Source organism: Hyperoodon ampullatus, assembly GCF_949752795.1.
Source record: "Hyperoodon ampullatus genome assembly, chromosome: 7".
NCBI classification, from domain to species: Eukaryota; Metazoa; Chordata; class Mammalia; order Artiodactyla; family Ziphiidae; genus Hyperoodon; species Hyperoodon ampullatus.
The window spans coordinates 61,466,852-61,480,420 of record NC_136920.1 but is presented as its reverse complement, the minus strand read 5'-3'; the positions used below and the strand labels follow the sequence as shown (position 1 = coordinate 61,480,420).

General features: G+C 38.7%; 1 protein-coding gene across 1 annotated transcript; it reads left to right on the top strand.

Annotated features, from left to right (window-relative positions):
- Window positions 1-8,665: 8,665 nt before the first annotated feature.
- LOC307055585 (olfactory receptor 52K1-like) lies at window positions 8,666-11,472 on the top strand (the record flags this gene model as incomplete). The annotated part of the gene is given in 5 exon segments (XM_079707803.1): window positions 8,666-8,675; window positions 10,526-10,653; window positions 10,655-10,684; window positions 10,688-10,832; window positions 10,835-11,472. Coding segments are annotated over 5 exon segments (951 nt in total).
- Between the last annotated feature and the right edge of the window lie 2,097 nt (window positions 11,473-13,569).

The following is a 13,569-nucleotide window of genomic DNA, read 5'->3' as shown; positions in this document are numbered from 1 at the left end:
TTTCACAGAACTAGAACAAAAAATTTCACAATTTGTATGGAAAAACAAAAGACCCCGAATAGCCAAAGCAATCTTGAGAATGAAAAACGGAGCTGGAGGAATCAGGCTCCCTGAATTCAGACTATACTACAAAGCTACAGTAATCAAGACAGTATGGTACTGGCACAAAAACAGAAAGATAGATCAATGGAACAGGATAGAAAGCCCAGAGATAAACCCACACACATATGGTCACCTTATCTTTGATAAAGGAGGCAGGAATGTACAGTGGAGAAAGGACAGCCTCTTCAATAAGTGGTGTTGGGAAAACTGGACAGGTACATGTAAAAGGATGAGATTAGATCACTCCCTAACATCATACACAAAAGTAAACTCAAAATGGATTAAAGACCTAAATATAAGGCCAGAAACTATGAAACTCTTAGAGGAAAACATAGGCAGAACACTCTATGACATAAATCACAGGAAGATCCTTTTGGACCCACCTCCTAGAGAAATGGAAATAAAAACAAAAATAAACAAATGGGACCTAATGAAACTTCAAAGCTTTTGCACAGCAAAGGAAACCATAAACAAGACCAAAAGACAACCCTCAGAATGGGAGAAAATATTTGCAAATGAAGCAACTGACAAAGGATTAATCTCCAAAATTTACAAGCAGCTCAATAACAAAAAACAAACAACCCAATCCAAAAATGGGTGGAATACCTAAACAGACATTTCTCCAAAGAAGATATACAGACTGCCAACAAACACATGAAAGGATGCTCAACATCTTTACTCATTAGAGAAATGCAAATCAAAACTACAATGAGATATCATCTCACACCAGTCAGAATGGCCATCATCAAAAAATCTAGAATCAATAAATGCTGGAGAGGGTGTGAAAAAAAGGGAACACTCTTGCACTGCTGGTGGGAATGTGAATTGGTACAGCCACTATGGAGAACGGTATGGAGGTTCCTTAAAAAACTACAAATAGAACTACCCTTATACACTGTTGATGGGAATATAAAATGGTATAACAGTATGGCAGTTTCTCAAAAAATTAAAAATAGAATCACCATATGATCCAGCAATTCCAAATCTGTATATATACCCAAAAGAACTGAAAGCACGATTTCAAAGGGATGTTTGTACACCCATTCATTTAGTAATGTTATTCATAATATGTATAAGGTGGAAGCAACCCAAGTGTCTAAGTATGGATAAAAGGATAAACAAAATGTGATGTATACAAATAATAGAATATCATTTAACCTTAAAAGGAATGGATATTCTGACACATGCTGCCACATGGATGGACCTTGAGGACATTATGCTATAAGAAATAAGCTGGTCACAAAAGACATATACTATGTGACTCCACTTATATGAGGTACCTAAATCATCAAATTCATAGAGATAGAAAATAGAATGGTGGTATCCCAGGACAGAGGGGAAGGAGGAATAAGCTTTTACTCTTTAGTGTGTACAGAGTTTCAATTTTTCAAGATGAAAAGAGTTCTGGAGATTGATGGTGATGATTGCACAACAGTATGAATGTATGTAATACTACTTAACTATACACTTCAAAATGGTTAAGATGCTAAATTTTTGGTGATGTGTGTTTTGCCACAATTAAAAAAAAACCATAAAGGAGTTCTAATATATGTCCTTATAAGAAGAGGAAATTTGGACATGGACACACACAGAGGGAAGACCCTGTGAAGGTACAGGGAGAAAAATGCCAGGTACAAGCTAAGGAGAAAAGCCTCAGAAGAAACCAACCCTGCCAGCACCTTAACTTGGACTTCTAGCCTCCAAGATTGTGAAAAAATAAATTTCTCTTATTTAAGCCACCCAGTATATGGTGCTTTATTACGAGAGCTCAGCAAACTAGTACACCATCATACAACATCTTTCACAGATGTATTTCTGCACTTTTATCCAATGATCCCTTTGTTTCTTCAGAGACTAATGTTTATGAATTATGTATGTCTATCTCTACATATTTCTATCTTTATTTTTTATCTTTGACAGAGAATCTCCAAGCCTGTGTCAAATGGGATATGAAAGGTTGGAAGTTGTCAAAGAGGGAAGGATATAGAAAGAACCCAGAGACCTACTTATGCTGTTTCTGTCTTTACTCTCATAATTTCCTCTGACACACACACACACACACACACACACACACATAAATCCCCAAGAAAATAAGATTCTACCTTTAGTTCCTATGTGGTCAAAACTTCTTTCTTGTTTTTTGTTTGTTTGTTTGTTTGTTTGTTTTTTAGCATAGTGGGGACAGTTGGAAAGCTTAAAAATGACAGTAAATACTAACAACACATAGAGAGTAACATACCTTAAAAGAAACAATTTTCAAAACAGAGGTCTGCTTATCCCCTCGAGGACTTATGCAAGAAATATCACCAGCCTGTAGGTCATATCCATTCCCAATGAAGAAGGAATGGCTTTGTTTCCAGTACAAGTTCAATATCACAAGGCTCCCATAGTCAGGTGATACCTCTAACACCAGAGCAACCATGATTAGTCACAAACAGTAAAAGGAAATTACCTTCTGTATTTGCTCATCTGAGTTTGGCATACAAACAAAGCATGAACAAGAAATATGAGCAGCCTGTAGGTACATAAAATTTTACTGTCACGCAGGAATATGAGATTATGAAAAAGAAGCCTGATGCATTAGTTTGGGCCTAGTGACAATATTTCTAATCACCTAATAGCTAGACTTCCCAACATCCCAAATAAGGGTGCAGAGCTGCATATCACCTACGAAGTAGCAGGAACAGTGCTTGAGGGTAGGACTTAGTTCTGCTCAGCGATCACACAACTCCTTCCTTCCTGTTACTTGAGTCAAAAGTCTTGATGTTATCTTTAAATCTCTTTTCTCTTAAATCCTATATTTAATCTTTGAAGAAATCCCATTGGCACATTTTAGAAATAATACAAAATCTGATGACTTCTCACCTCATGCATTGTTACAACTTTGGTTATGAAACAGCATCTTCTCTGGATTACTGTAGGACCTCTCCCTGTTTCTACCCTCACCTCCTTCCTCTGTTCTTATCATAGAAATCAGAAGCAAGCTTTTAAAAACATATGTCAAGTCATGCCAATTCTCTGCTCAAAAATTCTGGCTTTTACCCTGAGAAAAATTAAGAACCTTTGCTAAGTCCTTACCTGGTCTAAGTTTCTGTGTGATCACAAAACTCAGCTAGCCAAAGACAAACAAACAAACAAAAGGAACAAACAAGCTAAAAAAAAAAGTGCCAGAGTGGGTGTGAAAGACACGTTAAAATTAATTAAATTCATGGGACCAAAAATAAAAAAAGAGAAAGCAGAATAAAATTGAATAATAGCTTTAAAAGGGTAAAAGAACAGAATGGCTTATCTAGAATTCTATTCCCAGTGAAAATATCTTTTGAGATTGAAGATGATTGAAAGAGTTCTATAAACAATTATTGATGGAGAGCATCACTACTAGGCCTGCACTAAAAGCAAAACGAAAAGTTCTTCAGGCAGAAGAAAAGTGAATCAGATAGAAACATAGAATTGCAGAGAGAATGAAGAATACCAGAAAAGTTAAATATGTGGGAAAATGTAAATTAATATTGATGCAAAAAGTCAGGAAAACACACACAGAATTGAGCAGAGATGTTCCAATATTCTATCTGTTATCTCCAACACAGTTATCTAGCCTATGGTCACTCCCCACTCCATGTCTTTTTCATCCTTTCCCCATGACATCAGGCTTTAGCCCCCCAGAATGGAGTCAGTGGGCAAAATAAGATATTTTGCCCCCTCAAGCCCTGCCTGCTTTATCTGGCTCTTGTCTGGACATTCCGACTGTAAGCTATAGTTGCTCAATTAAGTCTGTATCACCTCAGCCTCCCTGGCCATGGCCTAGAACCCCATTTCCTATGAGTGTGCTATTTCTAACTTAACAGTGTGTCCTCTGTTCCATGATTAGCTTCCTCTCAACGCAAGGCTGTTTTTTCTCCATCTTGCTTGCTTTGGTCCTGATGCCAACTTTTGGACTATCTATGCTTGGTTAATTTAGGCTCCAAGTTTAAAGGTATTATGCAGGAATTCCACTTTATCTTAACATCTCAGGGTATCAGGCCTATCTTTGGAGCTGGAGGTTATGGGCTATGGGGGATTGGGGTCACTGAATCAACTACCCCTGGAGGCTAACAATAAGGGAAGATAAAGTTAGGTCCAGGTATCTCTGTAGGAAGGGAGTGGGTGTGATGGAGGTAAATAGCTCTGAAATTACTTTTTTTTAAGTATCATGGGGAATTAGGGAGGTAAAGTTCATGGGGGACCCTGATAAAAACTGGCGTCTGACTCAGGACTTTGCAAAATAGCAGATATTAAAGTCAGTTGTAGGTAGAAAGATCAAACTTTATTATTTATAGATGGTTGGTAATTATAATTATAATAATAGTAGCTTCTCAAATATATACTTATATCCTCCCTTCATCCTGTGAATTAGGAAAAATTGAGAATATTATCTCCATTTTAGATATAAGAAACAGAGTAAAACCAGAGAAAGTGCCATTCCAAAATTATAAGCTAGAAATCAGTGCCAATATGTAACATGTATGCAAAAAAAATACCTAAGAGATGATCTTGGCCTTGTTCAGCTAGAACTCCTGCCCTTACAGGTCCTATCAGATAGGACTTGGTTGCAGTTTACATGTTCTAATGGGGCTCTCTTTCTTAGAAGACACTGTATGTGTAGGGTAGGAATAAGGAGAGGCACATGAAAGACCAAGGTAAAAGTGGGCTGTACCTGAAGTGCTCACAGCCTCTGGAGAGCAAGAAATGACATTTGGGAGGCATGAATCGGCACAACTAAATATGGACAGGACATGGGCTGCAGAAAACCCCAGGGGTGGAGCCCTGGGATAGGGAAGCCCTAGTGTCAACCCTCAGAGGAGAGATTAGAAAAACGTATCTGAGCAATCCAATTTCTTTACCAGGATTCCATTTTTCTTTGTGTGAGAAAGGGTGGACAAGTCACAGAGTAGTCAGTTATGTTCTGAAAATGTACAGAGTAAGCCAGGGAAATGTAGAGACTCAGAGGTAAAGTTAAATATGTTTGGTTTTGTAGAAAATGCATATTTACTGAAGGTAAAGTTGCAACAGGTATATGGGATCATTAACAGTCATTTATAGAGTGCTTGATAGGTACCTGGCACTGTTTGGGGCACTGAAGATAAACCAGTGAAAAACAAAAGAAGTTCCTGCTGTCATAATTTTGTCTCCTACAAAGCTAAGTCCTTGTTCCAGAGAATATTAGTAAGACATGCAAAAATATTTTCCAATGAGAAGAGGATGTTATGCTGATACATGGAACCAAGGCTAGTGGGGTGTTCCTTAGAACTTCTATCATGGATGAATGTTAAATTAGATGAGCAGCAACTATTCTAGGATTGGATCAGATAGGGAGGTCTTCTAACAAAGTGAGGAGACATTTTCCATTAGTCTGGTTGTTCATGCTTCATTTGGTGAAATATTCAACACAGTGTGTATGCCAGAGGTTTGGGGTCACAGAATTGAATTAAGGTACAGTCCCTTTGCTCCATCCTTCACTTCAGAATATGGCAGGTAACTGTGGAAGGATAGAAATTGGAGAACAAAAGCAGAAATGTTTTAAAACTTTTAGGAGTCTTTTTTTCTCTATTTTATTTTAACATCTTTATTGGAGTATAATTGCTTTACAATGGTGTGTTAGTTTCTGCTGTATAACAGTGAATCAGCTATACATATACATATATCCCCATATCCTCTCCCTCTTGCGTCTCTCTCCCACCCTCCCTATCCCACCCCTCTAGGTGGTCACAAAACACTGAGCTGATCTCCCTGTGCTATGCCGCTGCTTTCCACTAGCTATCTACTTTAAGTAATTGACAGATGATGGTGGTTTGAATAGAGTGGAGGTAATTAAATCAGAGTAGGCAACTTTGTGACTTACTGTGGAGGTGGACCCAATTGGACCTGCTGATTTGGTGCAGAAAGTAAAGGGTGGAACAAAGGTTGACTTGATTTTAGGTGGAGCAGCTGATTGAAGAGGATATTACATGTTGATGTATGAAATTCACATAGAGGGAAGAAATCAGTATTTCTGCCTTAAGCATTATAGGTTGAGATATCTGCAAGACTGCTACATGGGGATATTAAATAGACAGTTGGATATACTAGTCTGTGGCTTAGAGGGAAGGTAAGACATGGAAATTTATTTGTGAAGTTTTAGCATCTGAGAACAAAATCCATGGTAAACAAGTACAACACCTAGAAAGAGAGCAATGTTCAAAGACTTTTCAGAAGCAATATTCTCCTTCCTCTCCTACGTTTTAAGTTTTCCTTTGCTACTGGATAATTCTCCTCAGCTTAAAAACATGCCATTTTCTCTTCCTTCTTAAAAACAAATGAACACCCCCACACTTCCACACACACACACACACACACACACAACTTTGCCTTTACTCCTCTTTCCTTTGCAGCCAGTGCCCCTTTCACTGATGGTCTTTGCAGCAAACCTCCTCAAAAGAGCGAGCCATGTGAACCAATTTCAACTCCTCCTATTTTTCTTATCTAACTCAGTCAAACCAGGCTTTTCCTCCCTCTATTCAAAATTTTTCTTACCAAGGTATCCAGTTTACCTCAATTCTAAACACAAGGCCAATTCTCTGTACTGGAATTATTTGACTCATCAGTAGCATTTAGTATGATAATAGTTCCCTCCTCCTTAATACACTACATTCAACAGCCTATCAAGACAGCACATCATCTTTGAAAGTCTCTGATAGGTTGCCCATTCTCAGTCTCTTTTGCTGACTCTTCCTCCATTCACCTCAATTTCTACTTTACTCCAGTTCTTAATATTGGGATTCAGTTCTTGGTTCTCTGCTATTTATGAACACTAAGTGCCTTGGTGATCTCAGCTTCATAGCTATTAATATTATCTATTTCCAGTGATCATAAGTTTATATCAGCAGCCAAGATCTGTCTTGAACTCCAGACTTGTATATCTAAATATATCAACAGGTTCACTTGGATTTCTGATTGACTTCCTAAATAAAACATATCCAAAATTAAAATGTTGATCTTCCCCTTCATAGCCTCCCCCATCTCAATTGAGAGCAACTTCTTTTTTCAGTTGCTCAAGCCAAATATCTTGGTGTCATCTTTGACTCCCTTTTCTCTCATGACCTGTATTTAATCTGTCAAAAAATCCCATGGCTCTTTTCTCAAATATATCCCAAATCTGAATCGCTTCTTACCACATAAGCTGCCACCTTGGTTCTTAGACAACATTCTCCTTCCCTAATTACAGCCAGCCTCTAGAGTCTTTTTTTCTTCTGTTTTTGCCCTTACCCTTTCATGCTATTCTCATTACAGAAGCTGCAAAAAACTTTAAAAATATATTTTTCAAGTCTATCACTTTTCTTCTCAAAAACAAAAGTGTCAGTGAGAGAAATAAGCAGCATTTGCAAAGTTCTATGAAGACCTATAGGGCCCTGTGTGATCTGGATCTACATATATGACCTCTAGAAATCTCCCACTCATTCACATCATCTAACTACATGGACCTCTAGCTGATCTTTGAGCCCTCAGTGTATTCTGTCTTAGGGCATTTGTTCTGACTGTTCCCTTTGCTTAGAGTTCTTCACACAAGGGTAATTCCCTATATTCTCCATCTTTTATGCCTGTCTCACGTCCTCTCATCCACCTTTTTGCTCTAGCCATTGCTGTGGCAACCACTTGAATGCAGTTATAACCTGACTGAACCTTACTCAGCTGCTTCCTGCCCCTGTGTTTCTCTGCTCCATAGCATGGTGTACCTGAAGGAGACTGCTCAGCTGTTCTGGAGCCTATGTGAACCTGGAAGTGTGAAGAAATTAACTCTTGACCTGGTGGGGGGGTGGAAACCAGTGGATAAATATACCCCTCTTTTGTGTCTTGAGTAGATAATTCTGAGCTGCCTTCTACATGGTTCTTCATGGGGGATTGGACACAGTTGATAGCATTATCCAGCTCAGTACTGCACTTTTGGATATGCTTCTCTGCTTTCCCGTCTTACCATTTCATCCCACTCTTGCTTCCTATTATTTTCTCCACATAAACCACCTGCATGGAACCCCAAGTTCTTTTAAAGAAGCCAGAAACCAATCTAATTTATTTTCTCACCTCAATCTTTGCGTAAGTTCCCTTCCTGATCTCTTTATTTAAAATTGCTACCTTACCACTCCTCCAACTTCAGGATTTACTATCCTCATCACCCTGTTTTTTTTTCACTATAATAATACCTTCAATCATACTAGGTAATTCAATTATTATGTTCTTTTATTAGTACAAACGTTCTACTAAAGGTATTAGTCTGCTTTGTTCTTGGATTTATCCCTAACCTATTCAGTAAAAATATTTTTCCAGAAATTTACCGAGTATATTTACTGAATGTTCTGTGAATATAAAATTGACCACAGCTCAATACTGAGCCCTTCGGGAATTCAATATTTAGAGGTAAGGCAGAAAAAGGAGAGTGAAATGAGAATCTAAGAAGGTAGGAAATGGTAATATCATCGTACCAAAGAGAAAAGAGAGTTTTAAAAAGGAGAGAGTTGTAATTCAGATAAAAGTTGCTGAGAGGCTGAGTTGCATGAAAGAAGGTAAGTTACAGTGGCACCATCATCATGGAGGTCATTGGTGGTGAATGAGAGCAGTTTCAGGGAAGTAATGGGAATGAAATGTTTTATTACCAAATGCTATTTGAATCAGTTGAGACTGAATATAAGCATTTCTAGATGTTTTCTGTGAAAAGCAGCAGAGATTTGAGGTAATAGAAGGAGGAGAACATAAAAGCAAGGGAGGGAGAATATTAATCAATATAATTTTTTAAAGAAAAGTGTAGTTCTATGGAGGAGGAGAGATGTAAATAGCAAATAAAGCTCTGCAAACACTAACGAATTATACAGAAAGATCTTATACATAATCCCACTTACACTCCCTACAGCCTTCACTAAGTGAGGTAGAGCATTGCAATTCCCCATTTACGGAGAAATAAACAGGCTTGGAGATAAGTGATATGTGCAAGGTCATGCAGCTTGTATAAGTGGCAGTCACGATTTGATACAAGACCTTCAGATTCTAAATTTTTTCTCTACCACATGGAAAGAAACTAGGTTGTTTTCAATTTGGATATGCTGAACTTGTATTGCATATAAAGCATTTTAATGGAAGCAATAAAGCCTTGTTATTTAGGACACTGGAATTGGAGAAAGCTAGAACTCAGCTGCCTAACACTACTATGATATTTTAGACATTTTAAGTTTCCAAAAATTTTCTAATATTGACAAGAGAGCAAGTTCTTTCACTACTTACTTTGTTCAGTGTTTTGGTAAATGTTTTAAATTCATTATCTTGTTAATGCTCATTAAAAAACACATTATCTGGACCTAGAAGAGAGAAGAGTAGCTATGTAAAAACTGGGCCACTCCAATGTTTAAGGATTCGAAAGAAAAGAGAAAAATAAAAGAAGAGGGAAAGATTAAATAGTGTTAGGAATAAAGGGCTTTTTTTAAAATGGAAGCCAGATATCAGTCTTACTGAAGATGAGAAGTCTCCTGTGATGAAAATGAAGGAGCTGGAAGATGGGTGGAGGGAGAGGCACATGAATATGGAAGTTAATTTGAATTTAGATGACGGAGAACCAAAAGAGGTGGTTCATTTTTCAGCAAGCTGGAGGCAGGGCTGTATTTACAGAGATTTGTGGTTGTGGAGGGACCTGGGAGATATATTCTAGAACAGTTCTCTCCAGTAGAACTTTCTGCAGTGATGGAAATATTCTGTATCTGAATGGTCCAATATTGTAGCCACTAGTTACATGTGTTACTGAGCACTTAAAAAGTGTTTTGTGTGACTGAAGTATTGAATTTTAATTTAATTTCAACAAATTTAAATAGCCATGTGTGGCTAGTGGCAACCACATCAGATGTAGTAGTGTTAGAGAAAATATACAGATTGTGTGATTAATAGGGGCATTGGAAATTGCATGCCCCTATTAATTGACTTATCGAGGCACCCAAGCCTGAGATTTCTGAACACAACATTGGCTTTTGTGATTGTGAATTTAGCTTGGTTATCATATAGAAAGGTACCAATGTATATTCTAAGGAAATTGAATTGGTTTAAATGTATTTTTACTTCTTTTTATCAGGGTATTTCTGACATCACCATGAACACAGAAAACACTACCTTTTCTCCATTCCTTTATACAATTGTGTTGTGATATCCATTTTAATGATGATTAATGTTCTATCTACTAAATGAGATTCAAAGTTCCTTAAGAGTAGAAAATATGGGTTATGCTTCTCCATGTCTATGTCTATGTCTTCTCTAGTCTATCAGGACTACTAACTAATTTTGTTTAAGGTCCAGCAATGAGAATAAGGGCTAATCCTCCCAAGAAGTTATACATGGGAGAAGAGACCCTGTAAAAACTGACAAGGAGAATTTTCAGGAGCCTTGCTAGCCTCTAATATTACCTCAACACCTCCAGCTGCCTTCCTGTTGGTAGGAATTCCAGGTTTGGAGCAACTGCATGTCTGGATCTCCATTCCCTTCTGCTTCGTCTATACTCTGGCCCTGCCTGGCAACTTGCACCCTCCTCTCCATCATTTGAGCTGATACAGCCCTCCACGAGCCCATGTGCCTCTTTTTGGCTGTGTTGGCAGCCACTGATCTGGTCCTCTCTTCTACAGCGCTTCCCAAAATGCTGGCTATTTTTTGGTTCAGAGATCAGGAGATCAACTTCTATGCCAGTCTAGTCCAATGTTCTTTCTCCACTCCTTCTCTATCATGGAGTCAGCAGTACTGCTGGCCATAGCCTTTGACCACTATGTGGCTATCTGCAAGCCACTGCACTATATCACCATCCTTACTGGGCCACTTATCACCAAGACTGGCTTGGCTGCTGTGACTCAGGCTGTGACACTAATGACTCCACTCCCCTTTCTGCTTAGATGTTTCCATTACTGTCGAGGTCCAGTGATTGTCCACTGTTACTATGAGTATGTGGGTGTGGTAAGGCTGGCCTGTGGGGACATTCACTTCAACAATATCCATGGCATTGCTGTGGCCATGTTCATAGTGGTGTTGGACCTGCTCTTTTTTGTCCTGTCTTATATCTTCATCCTTCGGGCAGTTCTACAGCTTGCCTCTCAGGAGGCCCACTACAAGGCCTTTGGGACATGTGTGTCCCACATAGGTGCTATCTTGTCCACCTACACACCTGTGGTCATCTGCTCAGTGATACACCATGTGGCTCACCGGGCTGCCCCTCATGTCCATATATTCCTTGCTACCTTTTATCTTCTTTTCTCACCCATGGTCAATCCCATCTATGGTGTCAAGACCAAGCAGATATGTGATCTTGTGCTCAGTCTATTCCAGAGAAAGAATGTATAGATGCATACTTTTTTCCTTAACCACTAGTCCAGGACCTATCAGTCCAGTGGATACTGACTTGAGATGGAGAGGGAAAATCTCAGTAAGAAAATTTCAGAGATTGGCAATTCTCCAGTATGACAAGGTCCCACTCCTCACAGATCTACCAGTCAGATCAAAACGGGTATGTCGCTATAGTCTGATAGCAGAGGTTTGACCTTCCTATTTTTATAGGTTCATCACATGATAAAGGAAAACATAAAGAATCTCTCAAAGCATTATTGCCGTCTAGGTGAAAGAGAGTAGAAATACTGCCTGAGATTGGCACAAGAAACTGAGGTCTTGGTGCACTCTTCATCCAGACTGAGGAATTGAACCACAAATTTTATGACCAAAATGGCAACACCACAACTAGTACTGAAATTGCCACAAAATCCTTTCTGATAAGTGGCCTCTAGCCTCTGCCACTCTTTTTTAGCCTACTACCACTCAATGTTATTAGCTCTACAGTTGGACAGCTCCACTTCTAATGAGACTTATTCCTTCCATTAAGTCAGTTCCTTTCTGCCTTCTGACTCATACTAATGACCAATTCTTTTATTGAACACTTAGCAGAAGAGTTGCCTGACATCCATTTATATAAACTTATATCATCATGTAACTAACTTTTCACATGTATATGCCTTCTATCTCCAAAAAAAACTTAGTAATATTTATTGAATGAATGAATAGAAGAGCTGAACACCATCCTTGAGCTATGGAATGTAGAAATGGTAATTAATACCCTTCCAACTTGAAGTTGAGACTGCTGAAGCTAAAGAAGAAAATAGTTACAATACATAATTGTGGTAGGCTGAATTACTGTTAGGATATTAATTCTCTTGTCCCTCTACCATGGGAGGGGGCTTTCCTCACTCAAGGAATGTTAAATATTGACTTTCTTTGACCACTGGAATTTGAGTGGTCTTGTAAATGTGCCACAATAAACAGAAATGTTAAAATGTGTTGTGTAGCTTGGCTCAGTAGAGCTCAATTTTCTCCTCTGCTTACGAGAATGATCATGTCCCCAGAGTTCTTCCTTCAACCTAGACCAGTGATAGAAAAGATACATGGAGCAGATGTGAATCTGACTCACAGCCTGGAATATAGCCACAGGTGATCCACAGTGTTCATATAACATGAGCAAGGATGATTTTGTTGGGTTTTTTTTTTTTTGTAGTAAACCACTGAGATTTGGAAGTTGTTTCATCGAATAAGCCAGGGAAAGCTGATCGTTGGAGTTGTGAGCTCTTTCTTGCACTCCAACTCATGACAGTTCAAGACTAAGTATTTAAAGAAAAGAAAATGCACTATTTCTTCTTCTAGTATATCTTAAAAATGATACTGGATTTCACTTATCTTTCTGCTTTTGTCTTCTTATGCAAACTCTAATAATTGAACACTCCTTTAGTCGGTTCTTTGTAAAAGAATCTCTCATACACTTTTCATGAAGGCCTGCTGATACAACCATGTTCTGTTTTTCATTATGTGACCCTTTTATTTCTTCAGTAATAATTAAAAGAAGTTTCTTCAATTCTAAGAAAAGAACAAAGAAACCTGATAGTCTCTGAAAAAGCATCTCCAGGCCCTCCAGGCCCATGTTGTGTCATGGCTTGCCTCTAAGGCACACATGAAGGTTGCTGGTTTCAATGGGTCCCTGGCCAGTTCCCAGTGTTTCAGTCATCCAGACGTTGAGGTGGGGTAATTGGGCAGCAAGGAAAGAAACAGTATGAAACAAAATCCTCTGACTCTGTCCACTAAGACTTCCCAAACTCTAGTTTGGCTTTTCTCAGTAGAGATGAAGCATTCTATGTGACAAATTGTTCAAAAATATTCATTCTCCCAGAGTATACTTCCCCACATATTGACCATGAGGATAGCCATCTGCATCACTTTGATCAATGGGGTATAAGCAGATGTGGTACAAGCAGAGGTTTGGAATTTGCTTATGCAATCGGGCTTGTTGTCTTCTGACTCTACTGCACCATGAGAATGTGCCCTGGTTAGCACACTGGTCCAAGGAGGATGAGGGAAAAGTGGAGCAGAGCTGCCTGATCAACTTGCAGCTTGAAGCAGAGC